Genomic DNA, 19,096 nt, shown 5'->3' with positions numbered 1-19,096 from the left:
ATACATACTGTTTTCAGTGGCAATAGCCCCTTCCCACGCTTGTTATGCTTCACTGCAATACTTTTGCGTATGCTTCGCCATGTAACATTTCTGCACAAAGGCGAAGCTAACTTTCGGGAACCGGCATTATGCAACGCGCCGTGTTTTCTAAGTTTCTAAGGTAATAGCGGGGAACCCAAAGGCGGAGTCTGTGCCATTGCTGACAGCAGCTAATTCTTTCAATAAATAACTCGGCATCCAGCGGCAAGAAGCTTCATAGCGAACGTCGAAGCAGCTAGGCCTACCGTTGCCGCAGTGGTGGCAACGGCTGCCAGCGGATCCGTGTGCGAGAGTGCCGGTCGAGGTGGCGAAGTAATCAAAACGGCGGCGGTGGTGCCTTTGATTATTGCCGTTTCAGACCTGCGGTCAGGGCAAAACGTCCGGAAAATCGGAGGGCGAAGAGTTCTTGCATCCGAAATTTCACACGTTCTGATACGTTGAATCTATGGGGTACGTGGCGGTGCCGCGAAGCCGTCCAAATTGCCGGGAATCCGGAAAGTCGGTCGTTGAGTGCACACTGGCAACTCCTCCAGCCGACGACAGGGCATCAAAGGCGATTCATTACGATTCCGGTCTGTTGCTCGAGCCAGCATTACCACGACTTTCGACCTTTTCAATAAAATTGCCGCTAATTTTCCCTGATAGAGGCCTAAATTCCCTGAGTTTTCCCTGACTTTTTCCAGACTACTCAAAATCCCTGAGAATTCCCGGTTTTCCCGGTTGGTAGACACCCTGTAGAATGTGCTGGAACCTGGTCGCCATTTTGCTTTTTGCATGCATGTGTTCAGTCTGGTTCAGGCGTGCTGCGGTCTTTTGCCTGTTCGTAGCGAGCACGCCGCACCACAGTGGAAATGCCTGCAATGTGCTTACAACGCTGTGAAGCCGACAACGGTTACCCAGTGATGCTGCCGACTAAGTTTCTAACAGTGCATTGGAGGATGAGGCCTCCAATGGCTTCGAGTGAAGTGCAATAAATACTGCACTGTTTGCTGTGCCTAAGAGGGGTGTTAATTGAAGAGTTTTTCTGCTGGAATTTGTGGCTCATAAAAATCTTGTATACAGAAATTTAATGCCCTGAAGTGGACAAGTTTGGCAACTTGCGATAAGTGTACATGCACGCATCGTTTCATTATGCCAACCAAAAAAAATAGGCGAGTCTTACATACTGGTGTGACTTATGCATCAATTTCTTTTTTCTGCGAAACTCAAAAAAAGTGGGGGGTGCATCTTATACTCTGGAATATATCGTAAAATGATGTCACAGTGCCGAAACACTGGCCACTTCACGACAATAATGTAAAATTTGTGCGATATTGTTCTTGCACGCCGTGACATACTGAGGTGGCATCACCACGTTTACACGCTTACATGTTGTTTGCAGCGCAACATGCAAATAATTCTTTTTCTTTTTTCTACATGCCAAAGCAAACATGTGACCACTGGGACTTTACAATGACTATGTCCAAGGTTGATCTGCCAAAGCTCACCCAAACACGTGACCACTGGGACTTTACGACTCTGTCCAAGGTTGCTTTGTCTATGGACGGTTCTGGGTAAACAGGTGTGCATATTGGCCTGTGAAGCCCCACAAACACCTTGTCTTGCTCAGCGCTAGGGATTTGTGTCCACTTGTGCCGAGAATTGCCTGTGCTCCTAAGGATGTCAGGTGTTGCAGCACACATTTGCATTGCCAGTTACAGATAAATTATTTCATTCTAAGGGAGCATAAAGCAACAGCACAGCTGGAGGTACAAATGGCAACAGTGCAGTAGCTGTGCTCAGTTAACAAAACTCGGGACATCCCGACCTTGTCATTTACCTGGCGATATGCAGTCACTGCACTGCAGTATAATCATAACTCAAACTTCGCATGCTAATGCAAAAGTAATTTTAGGGGACTGAAATCAAGATACACCATGACGTCAGCAGTTCCACATATTGGAAATCGTGGCGTCGCAACTGTGGTTTTTCAAGTCTCCCGAAGTTTTTTTTTTTCCATTACGTCTTAGCACAAATATTCCCTAGACTTAGATGAATTTTCCCTGGGGACAGCAGGACTGTCTCCACAGCCACCAATAAAGGTGAAAAAAATGTTTTTGTACTTGCTGAGTAATGGTGTCATGGCCCCTGTCGGGTTATTGAGCTTTTAGTGCCCTGCTACAACATTTATAGAAGTGAAGTAAAATGCAGACCTCACATGTTCACTGTTAACTTTATTGCATACTAAAAATATTTCATTAGTGGTTCACCGAGGATCTGCTCCACTTCAAGGATGACGTCTTGGCACAGGCTTTCCACTTCTGTGCTCTCATCTGAACAGGAGAAAAGGATAAAAAGATTTTTCTGTACTATAACTTTAGCTCCTTGCCTTCAATAAAATGAAACAAGTGCGCATAGATCTGTACAGGCAGAGATAGAGCACACCAGCAAGTGTAAACTGCGATGGCAGTGAGTATGGCTACAGACTGACAAAAATAAGATGATCTTGCAGCCTTCTTCAGAGAAAGATAGCTTTCTTGAAGTTTTTTTTACCCAAATGTCTAAGTTAAGATTGTGGCTTATACACTAATTAATAAAATATCAAAATGACAAAACAAACTGGTTTTTCAGTCCCTGAGCCCTGCTGTCTCACGAGTGCAGCTGTTATACAAAATTAGTGTATACAGTTAAACCTGGATGTAACGAACCTATATGTAACGAATTCCTGGATTTAACGAAGTTTTTGAATTCCCCAACGCTGCCCCCATTGAAGCCCATGTATTTTCGACCTTGATGTAATGAACGCGTTGCGGCGGTTAGCCTTGATGTAACGAACTCCCAAAGCTGATCAGTCATTACTTTTTGCACTTTTAAGGAAAATTCAGCCGAAGAAATGCTCTAGATTATTGAATATTAATATTGTAAGGAGCCAGCAGCTACGCGAACGCCAGGGATTGCCGCGACCGAGAAAAGTTAGCGATGATGATGATGATGGCGGCAACTAGCGTCGCTCCGTGCCTAATGTAGCAGTCTTTTCAGGCTTTGCTTGTCTAGCGTGACGCCAGGTGGCATTGGTATCGGCAGCTGATTTCTCTTTCAGATTTATTTTGTTTCGTATAGATTTGAGGACAAGCATTCTTATTTAGTGATTTTTATTTGTTTCAACGGCTTAGACGCACTTATGTGTAAGAATTCACTTGAAAAGCAACGCTGATAGCCGGTTCTTTCATTGCCAGGGCGCGGGAAGGGAGAGGGACGATGACGAACGACACTCCATGACGAACGACATGCGTCACTTTTTTTTCTTTCTCTATGGATGCGTTGCATTCGCCATTTTGAGTATTGTCCTGCGCTCTGCACGTGTGCGTGTGTCAACTGTGCCCTGGTACTGGTGTGTCCGACTTGTTTTGGAGGTGCTAGGCCTGCCTGTCGGCGTGTAGTCGTGCGTCTCCGCTTCTAACTGCGTCGTCGGTTGGTCGTGATGAGTTCTGCTGCCAGAAAACGAAAAGTTCTGTCTTTTGAAGACAAACTCGCAATTTTAAATGCTGTCTCCGCGGGCGAGAAGAAGAAGGACGTTGCCGCCCGTTTCAGCATTCCAGCGAGCACATTATCAACGATTTTGAGTGCGGAACACAGCATCAGAAACGCAGTGGAGTCGGGAACAAGCTCGAAGAAAAAAAGACTGAAGCTGTCCACATACACTGATGTGGACAAGGCAGTGTTCACATGGTTTTTGGACACGAGAGCCAGAAATGTACCCATAAGTGGTGCGATCTTGCAACAGAAGGCAAAGGATTTTGCGTGTATCTTGGGCCATGATGATTTCAAGGCAAGCAACGGGTGGCTGCAGAGATTTAAGAGCCGGCATGGTGTCGTCGGAAGAGTAATCAGCGGCGAATCTGCCTCCGCAGACAGCGATGCTGCTGCTTCGTGGGTGGCTGACGAGCTGCCTGGAATCCTGAGTCGCTTCGAGGCGGCTGATGTCTACAATGCCGACGAGACGGCCCTATTTTATCAGATGCTTCCGGGCCGCACGCTAGCGTTAAAAGGCGATGACTGCCGCAGTGGAAAGCAGAGCAAGCTCCGCATAACGATTCTGCTGTGTGCCAACCTCGACGGCACAGACAAGCGAGTCCCGCTAGTTGTCGGCAAAAGTGCCCGTCCCAGGTGTTTTAAGGGGACGAAGCGTATGCCCGTGAAGTATGTGGCGAATTCCAAAGCTTGGATGACTCGGCCAATATTTTCTGAGTGGTTGAAGGAATTTAACCAGGACATCAAGCGGCAAGGCCGTCAAGTTTGCCTACTGCTGGACAATTGCTCGGCGCACCACGTCGAGGGCCTGCAGCTGTCGAACATCGAACTGCATTACTTCCCGGCCAACTGCACGTCTCTAATACAGCCCCTGGACAAAGGGGTCATTAACAGTTTTAAATGCTGTTACCGGCGCCGACTAATCCAGAAGATACTTCTCGACATCCGTCTGGAACGGGAGATGAAGATCGACATTTATCAAGCAGTCGAGATGCTTGCTGCCTCCTGGCAAGAGGTCAGGGCAGAAGTTATCGCGAATTGCTTTTTAAAGGCCGGAATAGCCAAAAACGCACGGGCTGGTGCCGACGAGGAGGTGGAGGAAGACCTTTCTACTCCGTCCGATGTGGCCGAAGCGTGGAACGAGCTATGCACTAACGGTGGTGTACCCGACGACGTTGAACTGACTGACTTTTTGTTTGCCGACAACGCCGCCGTGGCTACAGAAGAAATGTCTGATGCAGCAGTAGCTGAAAGCGTGCAAAATCCCGATGGCGGTGATGATGGTGCCTGTGAGGCAGATCCGTGTGACGTGCCTTCTGCAAAGGGGGTGATGAACGCAATGGACGTTATGCGCCGTTTCGTCGGCTCGCTCGACGATGAAGGAGCTCTGCACGATTTAGCTTCTTTGGAGCGGCGTGTTGTGCCGTCACTTGTGCCGAAGAAGCAAGCGCAAATTACGCAGTTTTTTGGTGTAAAATAAATGCTTGAAGGGTGAGTTCACCTTCGCGGATATATTGAGCTATTTGGTTTCGTTTCTGCATCATTCGTACGAGCCTTCACGCGAAACCTGCATGTAACGAAAACCTGCATGTAACGAAAATTGCGAGCTTTTGTCAACTTCGTTATATCCAGGTTTAACTGTACATCAGTGCAGGAGAACAATTGCTCTCATCAGATTTTTCTTCCCCTAGACGATCTGGAACCCCCTGAGCGTTTTCCACTACAGCAAGCTGCATTCTGAAAGGGAGAGCCACAAATGTGGCTTTCCCTCCCCGCATTGGTAACTTGAGCTTAGTTAAGTAAAACTGTAACACATGAGAAATGGCAAACTACTACCTTACCTTATGGTAAAAAAAACACACAGAGAAGGCTTATCCTATGCTCATTGTGTGCTAGTTCGTTAGTTTTCATAGCATTTTTAACTCAATGAGAGGAGTGCAGAACCATCTAATGGAATGACCAGACAAGTTTCTACTTTAACAAGATCCGGACTGCTCTTGTTAATGTCCCACAGCCGCTGTTGTGTGACATGTATTGTGTGACATGAACACTTCCTGTGAAATCATGCATACACATTCCCTATCCTGCTTCCAATAAACATTCATTGATAACACTTGCATGTCTCGCCTCCTCTGACCATACTTCGATGTTGTACTATTACTATAAACTTCTAGATGCATGACGTTGCTTGCACAGGTATATAACTAAACTAAGTGCAAGTCAGAAACTATTACTAAAACCAGCCAGCTCTTTGCATTTTTACTCTAATAAGCATTGCTGCACCGTGCTCCTCATGCAGCTGGACATGAAATATCGACCTCTAAATGAAATAGCTCTACCAAAAAAAATTTGTCACAATGTAACACAAGTCGTTCATACCTTCCATAAGCTCAGCCAGGAATGGAACAGCCTCAGGTAAGAAGGACAGGTAGTCATCACCCAGCTTCCGCACCGCCTCGCGGAACACCAGCAGCGTTGTGTAGCGCACCTGCAGAGCATAGTATCGCGTGCGACATAACTTTACCATAATTCTTGCTGCCACATTTAAAGCAGTAGACAGGTGTATGGCTCTGAATAACAGCAAAAGACATCTATCAGTAAATGTCCTGTGGCAGAAAAATGAGCCACTCCTTGACCACTGAGAACACATTTATGATACCAGTGCTAATTGAATCGTCAGTGATGTTGGTATTTCGTTGCGCAAGTCAGAGACAAACACACCCTTCCACCCTTTCCACCGTTGCTCTTGGGAGTGCAAGTTATGTGGAGTGGTACACCACATGTGTGAAGGTACAGTGATAGTAGTACCAGACACATGCGGGCGTTATACAGAAGCACAGGGTGCACAAGACGGATATTTCTGCATGACCTTTGAGCTACATTGTGAATGGCCTAGCATTTCTTTAGAGAGAGTGCGATGGTCATTGGTGACTCGACGAACCTGTGCCGAAGAGTTGCGCATCTGGTAGAGCAGCTTCTGGTGCCACTCCTTCCTGGTGGCGTCTTCGCAGCCGGCAGCAAAGCTTGCCAAGCATGGCACCAGGTGTCGCTCCACTCGCTTCTGCGTTGCCTCCTCGCCACCCAGCTCATTCTCCACCTTGTCGTAAAGAAGGGCGACATGGTAAGACCTCTTGCAGAAAGTATACAACCACATTTATCTCATTTTTAAGGTACCGTATTTACACGATTGTAAGTCGACCCCTTTTTTTAAATTTGAAAGTCTAAAGTTGGGGGGTCGACTTACAATCGAAACCGAAACATGGCCCCGCCAAAAAAAGCGATACCAACAGGATCTACAACGTAGTTAGAATTTTATGTTTGCTCTATGGCCCTACCCGTATCTTTTCGCTATCCCGCGTGTTTGTACGTTTTTCGGAAGGGTTCTTCAACATTTTTGAGAGTTTTAGAGTGCATGCAACGCTCATGGGGGGGGGGGGGTTGATAGTTGATGGAAGCGCCGCTGTTCCCATTTGCGGCGGCACCCTCAGAACGGCGGCGCTTGCGGGGAGTATCGCTAGTTCATGGAAGAGCAGTCACCGCTCGCTGGCTGCTCATGGGCTGCTCTTTCTCTGTTTGAAGGCATTGGCATTGGTTTGACGCGTTCCACTTGACTGCCGGCTTTGTGCTACTTCTATGCTTCCCCAGTCATCATGAGTGCTCCAGGCCCACTAATCGTTCGGCACTCGTGGCATCCTTTACGCCGAAGAAACAAATCACTGCACAGCGGGCTGCAATTTCGATGTTTCTAAACGGGTGGTGCGAGAGTGGCGACTGCAGCAAAGCGAAATTTTCACCTGTGACAAGTGCGAAATTTCCCACGTGCCAAAGTCTGGACGCTTTCCGGAGCTGTAGGCTAAGCTTGCGGCGTACGTCGCTGAAATGCCTGATCGGTCCCTGCCAGTGAAGTGCGACGTGGTCATGAAACAAGCCCGGACCTTCGCCTTAATTTTAAGGTTCTGCTCCGCCGCGAGTACAACGAGTGGCTGGCGGCAGAAGACTGCGAAATTACGCGAACTGGACCTGTCAAAAGAGCCTCCCTGACGGCTGCGTGTGGTTGGGTGCATTTGGCGTGGGCTGCTGTTCTGCAAGATGTTCTGGTGCGGTCGTTTGCCAAATTTAAAATTTCGCTGGACTAAGACGCGCTGTGGGACTGCAGCAACGATGACAGCACTAGTGAAGACGAGTAGTCCAGTGACCATGTCAGCTACTAATAAATTTTCGTTATTGAATGTGCCCTCAGGTATGCTCTCTTTTTTTTTTTTCGGTCACTTACAATCGTGTAAATACGGTAAACGTCTGGGAACTTGAAAACTAAGGTCGTAATTGTTTGGTTATTTACACATTAATAAAGAGAAAATGAGACATCCACCCAATCGTAGCAATTGCTATGAAGGAAACCGATACAGGTTCCTCGAAAGAAAAGCCTCACAGTTTAACAAAAATTCATCCTGGTCCGGAACTCGAACCCGGGAGCACTGCCTTTCCGGGACAGCCGCCCCATCATCTCAGCTAATCAGGCGACTAGCAGATGGCAGAGTGGCATAGCAAAGTCGAACTTATCAACAGCTAGAAGCAAAGGCAAGAGTTCGACATAATAGTTCTGTGGACACCCCCAAGGTGGAGAGAAACAATTAATAAAGGGAGAATGAGACATCCACCTAATCAGGCAGTATTGGCAGTATATACAAATGGCAGTAATGGCAGTATTTACAGATAATGCCATTTTGCATAGCAAGACACAGCAGGAGTGTGTACAGATTGCAAGCAAACGTGACACTGAATACAGACTGTGCAAGAACAAAGAGTAATCGACAATCACACAAATGAAAATACATACTTCACAAACCTATCAAGAGGTAAGTCATGCATAGAACCTTCAAGATCAACTGCTCAATAGCATTTGAAAAAAGAAAGGCAACTTAAAACAATACATATGACCAAAAAGGAATAATATGCGCACAAAATCTATCGGCGATTGACCAAATGACCCTAAACTGCACAGTTTTTCAAAGAATATTGCTTGGCCGAGTATCATGGTGTTGTCCACAAACTTCCGTTTGCCATTGTGAAGCTATAGCTTACCATTAGCCTGAACTGGGGACGTATGCTGTAGGAGTCCACCTAGTGGACTGTCCATTTCGGCCGTAGCTGATTGGCTGGAACCGCTCTTCGCCTCCTCGCTTAAACAGCTCCATCCAATCAGCAGCGGCCGAAATGGACAGTCCACTAGGTCGACTCTTACAGAATACCCACCCCCTGGTTGGTGAAAATTTCGAATATGTAGAGGGTAACCTACATTAGGCATCATGTCAGCCATTCCTTCGCCCCCCCCCCCCCCCCCCACTGCCCTCCCCACAACTTACTGAAAGAAACCAGTTACATCGGACTGAATTCTAATGATGTCTACCCTCTACCTTCAACAATGCACTAAAACTAACCCTCATCACATACCTGGTTCACCAATGGCTTAAGCAAAAATGCAGCCCTCTCGCGGGTCAGAAACTGCTTGCCTCCATGATGAAAGCACGCCGTCAGAGTTGCCAGAAGATGGTTTAGCAGGCGACAGCTTTTGGCCTCATTACCAAAATAGTCTTCCTCTGTGGAGAAAATAAAAAGCAGGCATAGAAATAAAAATTTCAGTTTGCATTTTTTCTTTAAGCAAATGGTTAAATGTCCGAGCAGTTCATGAAATGTAGCTCCAAATAGCATTCTTCATTAGTATCAAGGTTTTTCCACTCAGAAGTTTCGACACCGTGATGAGGTCACAACACCAGAACGACATGTGCATGAGTGTAGCAGCTATTCTAAAGAGAGTAGGCAGCAGAAACCAAGCTATGTCTTGGAAGAATTAATGTATGGCAGCACGCACCTGTTTTGGCAGAGTTCGTTGCCACCAACAAGTCAGCCCCATGCTCTACAAAGACGCCAGCAAACAGCACAAACAGGCTCTTGAGCATTTCTGATAACCTGCAGATTAAAAAAAAGAGAAAACAATAAATAAGTAAGGCAGCAACATAAATTACAGAAGCTGCCTGCAGCAGCTCAGAACACTTAATCAGTGCAATGAGTCACTCCATATGCAAATCGTGCTCTAGATTTTACACAGACATAAAATTACAGAAGCTGCTGTAACAGCTCAACGTTTCATTAGTCCAATGAGTACTCTTTGCTCACTTGCCTCCACTCTTTATCTCTTAGCTCTTATCTTATTATGTCAACATCTTGACAACACAAAACTACTCGTACTAGTACAGACAATAACTGCACCTCCATAAAGTGCATGCAATCTAGACTATGAATAAAACGTTCAACTACTAATCGGAAAAAAATGTGTACTTCTTGCTAGGAATTTTTTACCTTTCAGTGAGGTGGTAAAATGTGAGGACCTTGTTCTTATCTGGTTCTTCGACAGCAGCCCAGTTGTATATCTGAAAATGGTTCACAAGAAGCTTAATTAAGGCACTGACGTAATAACTGCTCCTTATAGCAGTTCTCAAATGATGAAGATCAGCTCAGGTTGCTTTGCAAGCATGTGGAAACAAAAAGTGACCTACATTCCTAGCCTTGTGCACTGCATATGCTGATTAGCATTAATAAATTTAGAAAGAACGTGTTGTTCATGAACAGAAAAATGTCCCTGTAAATCACCCAATAAAATAATGCAGGGATGTTGTACATATTCTGACTATATTAATATGACATCAGATGGGAATGTTGCAAATACACTTCAGAAGCAGAGCTGCAGTGATATATCAAATTTTATTTATTTATTCATTTATTTGCTTACTTAAAACAATATATAACACTGTCTTGAGAAACATGACTAAAGGCACTGGCTAATGCCCCAATTCAGACACTGGAAATATTTTGAGGTGCTAGCACTGTTTCCATGGAGTTAAGGATGCTTTATCAAAATCTCTTCTGGAGTCAGCCATCATAGGCCAAATTCTATGCTCAATTTCAGGACTTCAGAGACTTATTTTGTATGTTCAATATTCTTGAACGTAAGTATAAAGACAGGATGGTTAGAAATTATTTATATAAATTAAAAAGTTAAACAGAACAAGTTTCACTCTACTGCACTATACATGTCTGTGTGGCAATGACATGTTCTGCACCCATCAGACTCGTGAGCCTCTAAATATAGCAGAACTTGAGGTATAATAGAACAGTCATTCAGCACAGTGTATTGTAATCATATGCATGATGCGTATGCTATAATGCTAAGTACCAGTTCAGAGTTCATGCTTTCTTACAGAAATGAGAAGTTGATAAAGCAAAGACATTACAACTACTGTAAACTCGAACAACTTGTAAAATAATCGTTCCTTATGCATTTCGAAAATGCTGGTACACTTTGTGGGAGGGAGTACTGCAATGCTGCAATGTTTTTTTTACCTCCAATCTGTCATGGCACCGACATATTGAATACGCTTCAGCCAAGGCGTGTAGGGTACTAGGTTTCTTGCGACGAAATGCAAAACATTTTCCTACGGAAATTAAGCAACTCCTGTATCATACGAATGTTAGATCTGTCCTCGATTATGCTTGCACTGTATGGGACCCTTGGCTAAAGGGTGACATACAAAAGTTAGAACGAGTGCAAAATTTAGCGGCTCGTTTTGTGTTCCGTAATTACTCTAGGCATTTCAGCGTATCACGTGCGAAAGAGAATCTTGGCTGGGAACTATTAGAGGAACGAAGAAAGTCACTCAGGTTAAAGTTCTTTCATAACATATTTCATTCTAGAACTGGTATTGAACGCGAAAAGTACATACTTAGGCCTGATTATGTATCTTTACGTCTAGATCATGTGAATAAGGTAAGAGAAATAAAATGCAAAACCGAAATGCTAAGAATGTCTTTTTTCCCCAGGACGATTTCGAACTGGAACAGGTTACCGCAGGAATCTGTAACAATTCTGTCTAACGAAGCATTTTTTTCTTCCTTGTCATAACATGTTCTTTTGATGAATGAAGTTGTGCTCTAAGGACCAATGCTGTCTGAAGATGTATCTTTCTTTTTCTTCATTAAGATATATTCTGTTACTGACTGAAGTTGTGTTTCTCGGGATGTATATGTTGTGCTGTAAATTATTTTTGCATTTATTATGAAATGACTTGTACTGTTTGTTGTATATACTATATGACCCCCCCCTCCCCCCACTGTAATGCCACACTGGCGCTGTGGGTTCTGTAATAAATAAATAAATAAATAAATAAATAAATTATAAGTTTCACACACTGGGAATTGTAAAGTTCAGGAAATGTTACCAGAAATAAATTAAGCACAGCTAATTTGCTGGTAATGTGTTATGCAGAATAGGGGTTGTGAAGGACCAGATTTCATTGCTTTGTTCACAAAGAAGTTTAGGAAAGAAACTAAAAGTGTGGTAAAGGAAGCAGAAGTACTAGTTCTGCAGCACCATACCAGAGAAAACACTGCCTAAAACTGAATATGTAGTGCATGTAAAATTGATAGTTAATGTTTAGGTGAACACTTAAAGCTTCTTTTCTTACATAACTTAGGGAGCTGTCTAGGCCTGCATTATTTGGCGACTGCTTAAAGTCAACACCTTTTTGGTGCCTCTTTGCAGTGCCTTCTTTAATTTGTTCACTTGCAAGTCAGTGGGGCTTAGAATAATACACAAATTAAAACAAGAAATCAAAGTGCCATACAATACAGGCTTAAATATGCAACACACCTTGTAAAAGAATGGGCGGAATGTGACCTCTGAAAGCTTGAAGGACAGAGACGTCACAACACCAACGATGCCGGTCTCGACGGTGTCAACGTCCGCATCTTCCATCTGAAACCCCAGCACAAAGGTCGTCAAGGGTCAATAAGTTTGCACTTACAAAAGTGCTAAATGCTTGCCTAGATTAAGCAGTAAAACAGTACAGACGTAACACGTACACAGGTGGTCACAGACACTAGCACACACAGCACGTTTGAAATTAAGACTGCACGACAAGGCTAAAAAACATTCAGCTTTTATTGAAATATTGTTATCTGAATTTTTTGTATTGTCCAGGTCAACTTAGGTTCGAGGGTGCGCTTTTACTGCAACCGCCACACAAATAAAGTCACCTCGCGGCCACAGTGTTCAAGGGACTATACTGCAGCGCAGTTTCAGAAACCTAGCAGCATACCACTAGATATCGGAAGCCATGACTGCAGCTGATAGGCTTGACGAAAAACATAGCCTACTTGCAGCGTCGTGCACGAAGAAAGAAACAAATCAGCTGCTCGATTTCCTTGACATGGCTTACTAAGCTGAGACCGGAACTGCTGTAGCCACTCTATCGAACCAGGCAGAAACGATGATGATGAGCGGGGATTTGCAGTAGCACCACTTCGTGGGGCAGCAAGGAGGCTCCGTTCAAAACAAAAATGGCGTTCAGCAAGTTGAACAATGCACCGGTCAGAGTCGTTGCGCGGTGTTCTCGATCGAGTTGGCTCAAGCAGTGTGCGAAAAATCTGACGAGTGGTTGCAAGGTGTTCGAACTTTCGGCAGTTGTTATACATTATGGTCTATGGGGAGAATGGCGGTGCCGCGAAGCAGACCGAATAATCGAGCATGTCCAAATTTTTGGAGTCTGAAAAATCAGTCGGCGACTGTACTATAATAAAAGAACATTGACACACATGAAGTTTGTTTTGAGGTTCTGCCTCACCTTTTCAGAAATGTAAAATAGAATCCTTATCCTGCCAATCTGACAAATGATACGTCAAAGCCAGCAAAGCTGTATACTATACAGTAAAACCTCGTTAAACCGTACCCGCTTAAACAGTAGTTTTGTTTTAAGTACACCTCGCACTGAATTGAAACGAAACTACTCTTTGAATCAACAGCTGCCAGTGAACCTGCGGTCACTATCAGCAGAATCATGGATGGTGACCATGCAGTTCTGCAGGCACACAGCCATTGCGGTGTCATGCGAGGCAGTAAATGCGCGATTAAAATGCCATAAAGCATTCCCGTCGTGCTTGTACAGTCCCTGCTGATGAGGACTTATGCACAGCATGCTCAAAGGTTGCACGAATTAAACGGCGCACAGCCAAATGCATCCAAATTAACGGGAGCTGGATGCCATTATATAATGCACACGCTTGCCTGGACCAGTGAGCAAGCCCTAGTCATCAGATTATACAAATTAATGAGGGTTCAATTAACAAAATTTTGCTTAATGAACTTGTCTTTCAATCCGAATGTCACTGTCATTTTCTAGCGCTCGTACATCACCTGCTCACCTGCGGGTTGTCCCGACGGAAGGACAGCAGCTGGAGGACCAGCTCCTGAAGTTGGGGCAAATGTCCTTTCAGGTCAGCCTTCTCCATGGAGGTAATGAACTCGCCTAGCACAGACATCAGGGGGGCCAGGGCAGCTGCCTGCAATTGCAGTACAATGGGATGGTTCACAAACTCATGATCAATCTGCTTGCTAAATGTGACAGTGCTCAATTAAGTGCTCAAACTTAAGTTAATTGCGTGCTTAATTAACAAGTTAATTCAGTGCTCAAACTTAAGCAAGGAGGTGTACAAAAATGTACTCATAATTTTGTTTAAAAAATTTGTACAATGCACAAATATTACAAGTTACAACAAAAATAACACTTGACTTAAGAAACGATACCTGACCTAACTTGTAATAAAGATGAGAACCAAGCGACAAGAACCGCAGCTGCTCGCTGCAGCAGCTTCCCCACAATACTAGCATGCACATCTCGTGTGAGAACGCTGGCGCGCACTCGGTTTCTTGTTCCGGTATACAAGCTAATCTCCTCCTGGATCGTCGCTCTGTATTCAGTGTTATCGCCACTAACCCTATTGCAGTGAGCATCTTGACCTATCTGTTTCACAGAGCGTAGGGTGTGGTGCTGTTAGAAGTGCACAGCGTGCTTTCAATAGGTGATAAGCCGAGCACGCCTCCATTCTTTGCTGTGGGCAACTAAACGTCATGTTTTGCGTTGGCTGCATGATAGGCATTGTATTCTGGTGGCATCGACTAGCTTGATTTCGTTTCGGTTTCCCGCCACAGTCTTAAAGCACTAAGCCATATGAAAACAGAAACGCATGTCTGGAGTCACTTGAAAGTTGAGCCCCACCAGCTCAACGTACATTGGCACTTCCTGCTGCAACAATTCGTGTGGAGTGGGCACATCAAAAGTTCCCGCCGAAATACACTGCGCGAAGTATCTTCCGACACAGGCCAAATACGAGTAGCACAAATGTAAGTTTCCTGAAGCTGCAAAAACAACCAAGCGCCTCTCAGGCCCCACCACCTCGGCGTGTGTCAGCGTCTCATGTTGCAATGATTTGCGCGACGCAAGCATTACGCAGATGTCAACTACAGCTGAATCTGTCAAGGATTTTAATGACTTTGGATCGTACGTTTTCCCGGTTATAAGCAGTAAAAGATGCTAAAAAACAGGACAAGCTAAAACAGGACACAGACAACAGCGCTGTTGTCTGTGTCCCTCTCCTTGTCCTGTTTTTTGGCGCTGTTTACTGCTCGTAATCATGAACCAATCAGGTTAAATGTCTTCTTTCCGATTATAATTTCTTTCTTTTTTTTTTTTAGAGAACTTACGAACAAGGTTCTATTGTACTCATGTCACGTTGATGCTATGATTTTCCCCAGTGATGTGGTCTGTTAGGGGTTTATTGCAGGCCTACTCTTTAGCCTACATTTCCAACACACTAAAGGCATCTACAGTCATCAGCGATAAGCAAGAACGCTTGCTGATGGGCCTGCTTTGAAAGCAAAATTACGAACACCAGTAGTATCACCAGTTGCTGCTGGGCTAGTTGGTTCGTACTTATTAGGAAACGTTAAGACGCAAACCAAAGTGAAATTCCCGTTTTTGTCGTGTTTCACTTTGGTTTGCATGTTGACACTTGGTAGTAAGCATGAACACCAGCACTTACCGAATGGCTGAGTTTGTGGAAGCTTTCTTCGATCGCTGGGATGAGGACACGAGCTGGCACATGGTGAGCAATGTGTGTCGATATGGACTCCAGCCGCTGGCCAATGATTCCACTGCCAGTCTCCTTCGTGCATGACACATGCATCAGGCACACCTGTTGGCAGTCGATCCAAGACGAAAAAAAAGCCAATAAATAAGTCGCAAAATTTCATTCAGTCAGTCAATTGACAGCAGCTAAAAACATACACAACACAAACACAAGAAGCACAGCTTTTTTTTTCATAGATTCAATTATGCATGATCTGAAAACCACAATCTGATTATCAGGCACGTCGCAGTGGAGGACTCCGGATTGATTTTGAATACCTGGGGTTCTTTACCGTGCGCCTTAAAGTATCAAAGTACACGAGTGTTTTTTGCATTTCGCCTCGAACAAAGCTTTTTTATCTATTTCATTCAGAGGATGGAGGTTTACTAACATAGACAATTTGAACAGATACGAGGCATAAGAAAAAAGGAACAGATACGAGGCATAAGAAAAAAGGAAGAAAAAAGAAAAATATTAAAGTGCCGTAAGTTGTTTACCCCCATTGACTAACACAAATCTTGCAGCAGAATCAAGACAACAATTTGGCATGTAGCAGTCCTGACTCTGTGTATAAAATACAATTTTCTACCAAGCTCACGCCATGTTTCATAGCTCTAAATTTAGAATTTTAGATGCAGCTAGTAATATATGATTCCTGCAGTGGAGATTGTAAAATTGTAGCAAGCTCGGAAAAAAAAAATTCAATTCAAGTTGATGCAGCGCAGCTGGAACACTTGAGAGCTCTCAAGCTTACCAGATCCAAAAATGAAAATAAATTCCCAAAGAGGCCACCACACAATATTTTTAAGGCTTGCTTCAGCAGATAAAGCAATACAGAGTAAATTACTTGAGTGCACTCACCTGAACCAGGATTGTGGTCAAGTATGCACTCAGGAATGGTGCCAGGCTTTCAACCAGGCGATGCAGGGCTGTGATGAGTGCCATTGTAACGACATCTGACCTGCAATGCCCAACGATGATGGAATGCGTCAGGCTTGGGTAACATATTTCACAGAGGACGTTTTACATTATGTCTCCACTGTTTCTTTTTTTTGTTTTTTTTGTGTTTTTCTCCTTATCTTAAAAAGAAAAGGTAGCAGACCCTAATCTTTGACTTGGGTGTCTCTCAGTAGCACTCGGACCTCAGTGTTGGCGTTCTTTAGGTTAAGTTTGGGCAAACGCAATGCACAAACCGAATTCAGAGGCAACTGCTTTCCATTAATTAGCCAGTTAGAAATCATGCCACATTCTTGTGTGTGAGATCATTAATGACGTCATTACTTCCGCTTTCTATTTCCGGGTTTCCAGAAATTTCGCTAAAGTCGTGCTCACGTGGCGGGTCTACATTCTAAGAAGTCTAGGATTCTGTGCTTTGATGTGAGGTAATCAGTGATTCCAAATTAATTCTAGTTATTCCAGACACTTCAGTAACTCAACTTGTAACTAAACTTTTGCTCTGATATCACATCTACAATGAAACCCATGAATTTTGCACTCTATTATTTTTTTCTATTTCTAGTTTATTATGAATTTCCTTCCCGGTCATCTCAGGAGGTGCACAAGAAACAAGAGTCAAGAGTATCACTCGATGCTCGTGCCACTAAAAAAACAAGGTAACCAAGGATGTTGTGAGAGAGACTCTTGGCTTAATATGTTGCCAACACTGCAAATATGGCCAGCGGAAACATAAACCGTGATAGGTAACCTCCTTAAAGGGGTACTGACACATGTAGATGCGATTGCTGCAAGCACAGGTATCATCTGTAAAGTATTGATATCAAATACAGCTTAGTTAATTCGAATTTGAAGTTCGTGAGAGTGAGGAATCTGACAGTGCAGCACCTATTGGTGTAGTCATTAGCGTAGTCCCTACTAGTAAACAATGATACGTCAGGAGTTTCAGCAACTGATTTCAGTGACGTGTGACATCATTCGCTTGTCTTGCCTTTCACAAGACATATCAGCACTGTTTGCATTGGGTCTCTAGCAGGCACGTACCCAGGATATTTTTTGGGGGGGGCCCACCACCTCCATCATCATCATCATCATCATCATCATCATCATCTTCTTCAGCCTGTTTTATGTCCACTGCAGGACGAAGGCCTCCCTGCGATCTCCAATTACCCCTGTCCTGCGCCAACCGATTCCAACTAGCGCCCGCGAATTTACTAATTTCATTGCTCCACCTAGTGTTTTGTCGTCCTCGATTGCGTTTCCCTTCTCTTGGTACCCATTCTGTAACCCTAATGGTCCAACGGTTATCTAACCGGCCCATTACATGACCTGCCCAGCTACATTTTTTCCTCTTGATGTCAATTAGAATATCGTCTATACCCGTTCGCTCTCTGATCCAAACCGCTCTCTTGCTCTCTTAACGTTATGCCTAGCAATCTTCGTTCGATCGCTCTTCGCGCGGTCCTTAACATTGCTCTCAAGTCTCTGCCTCATATGCACTGGCGAAATGCACTGGGAAATGCACTGGCAAATGCACTGGCACTGGACATTTTGCACTGGCAAAATGCACTGACTGCACACCTTACTTATCAATAATAATGGTAAGCTTCCAGTCAGGAGCTGGCAATGTCTGCCGTATGCGATCCAACCTATTTTTATTATTCTGTGAATTTCTTTCTCATGATCAGGGTTCCCTGTGATTAATTGACCTAGGTAAAGTACTCCTTCACAGTCTCTAGTGGCCGACTGGCGATCCTGATCTCTTGTTCCTTTGCCCGGCTACTTATCATTATCTTCATCTTCTGCATATTAATATTCAACCCCACTCTCACACTCTCTCTGTTAAGGTCTCCAATCATTTGTTGTAACTCGTCTGCATTGTTGTTGAATAGAACAATGTCATCGGCAAACCGAAGGTTGCTGAGATATTTGCCGTCGATCTTTACTCCTAAGCCTTCGCAGTTTAATAGCTTGAATTCTTCTAAGCACGCAGTGAATAGCTTTGGAGAAATTGTGTCTCCCTGTCTGACCCCTTTCTCTGTAGGTATCTCCCTCCTTTTCGCGTGTAGAATTAAGGTAGCTGTAGAACCTCTGTAGATATTCTTACGCGAAGGACGAGTCAGTAAGACGAGAAACTATTTACAGATTATATTTACAACAACGGTTGCAGCGCTGACCGGTTAGATTCACAGCGCGAGCCCAGTTCGTTCTTCCTCCTCTTTTCTGGAGTGATGGTGCCTACGTGCCTCGTTCAAACAAACAGATACCACACGCATGTAGCAATATTTTCCAAGTTTTTTACGTGAGCGTTCTGTACTCCTTGATTACATGGTGCCTCTACGATTGCTGCTATCTCTACTGAATCAAATGCCTTTTCGTAATCTATATAAGCCACATAGAGAGGCTAATTGTACTCTGCAGATTTCGCGATAACCTGATTGATGACATGGATGTGATCCATTGTAAGGTATCTCTTCCTGAAGCCAGCCTGTTCCCTTGGTTGACAAAATCCAGTGTTGCCCTTATTCTATTGGAGATTATTTTGGTAAATATTTTATATAATACTGGGAGCAAG

At 44.3% G+C, this 19,096-nt stretch overlaps 1 protein-coding gene across 6 annotated transcripts in view; it reads right to left on the bottom strand.

Annotated features, from left to right (window-relative positions):
- Positions 1–2,232: 2,232 nt before the first annotated feature.
- Positions 2,233–19,096, bottom strand: part of l(2)k09022 (HEAT repeat containing 1 homolog l(2)k09022) — a 103,412-nt gene continuing 86,548 nt past the window's right edge. For all 6 annotated transcript variants that reach the window (XM_065452369.2, XM_065452367.2, XM_065452371.2 and 3 more), the window contains exons 33-42: positions 16,429–16,528; positions 15,481–15,633; positions 13,804–13,941; positions 12,254–12,358; positions 9,907–9,977; positions 9,419–9,516; positions 9,001–9,146; positions 6,491–6,646; positions 5,929–6,037; positions 2,233–2,351 (exon numbers count right to left, since the gene is read on the bottom strand). In XM_065452369.2, coding sequence (XP_065308441.1) covers positions 2,263–2,351; positions 5,929–6,037; positions 6,491–6,646; positions 9,001–9,146; positions 9,419–9,516; positions 9,907–9,977; positions 12,254–12,358; positions 13,804–13,941; positions 15,481–15,633; positions 16,429–16,528 — 1,165 coding nt within the window. In that variant the 3' untranslated portion in view covers positions 2,233–2,262. The remainder of the gene's footprint in view (positions 2,352–5,928; positions 6,038–6,490; positions 6,647–9,000; positions 9,147–9,418; positions 9,517–9,906; positions 9,978–12,253; positions 12,359–13,803; positions 13,942–15,480; positions 15,634–16,428; positions 16,529–19,096) is intronic.

The sequence above is a fragment of the Dermacentor albipictus genome, chromosome 6 (genome assembly GCF_038994185.2).
Source record: "Dermacentor albipictus isolate Rhodes 1998 colony chromosome 6, USDA_Dalb.pri_finalv2, whole genome shotgun sequence".
NCBI lineage: Eukaryota > Metazoa > Arthropoda > Arachnida > Ixodida > Ixodidae > Dermacentor > Dermacentor albipictus.
Note: the sequence above shows the minus strand (reverse complement) of the source record. Positions and strands in the feature narration are given on the sequence as shown.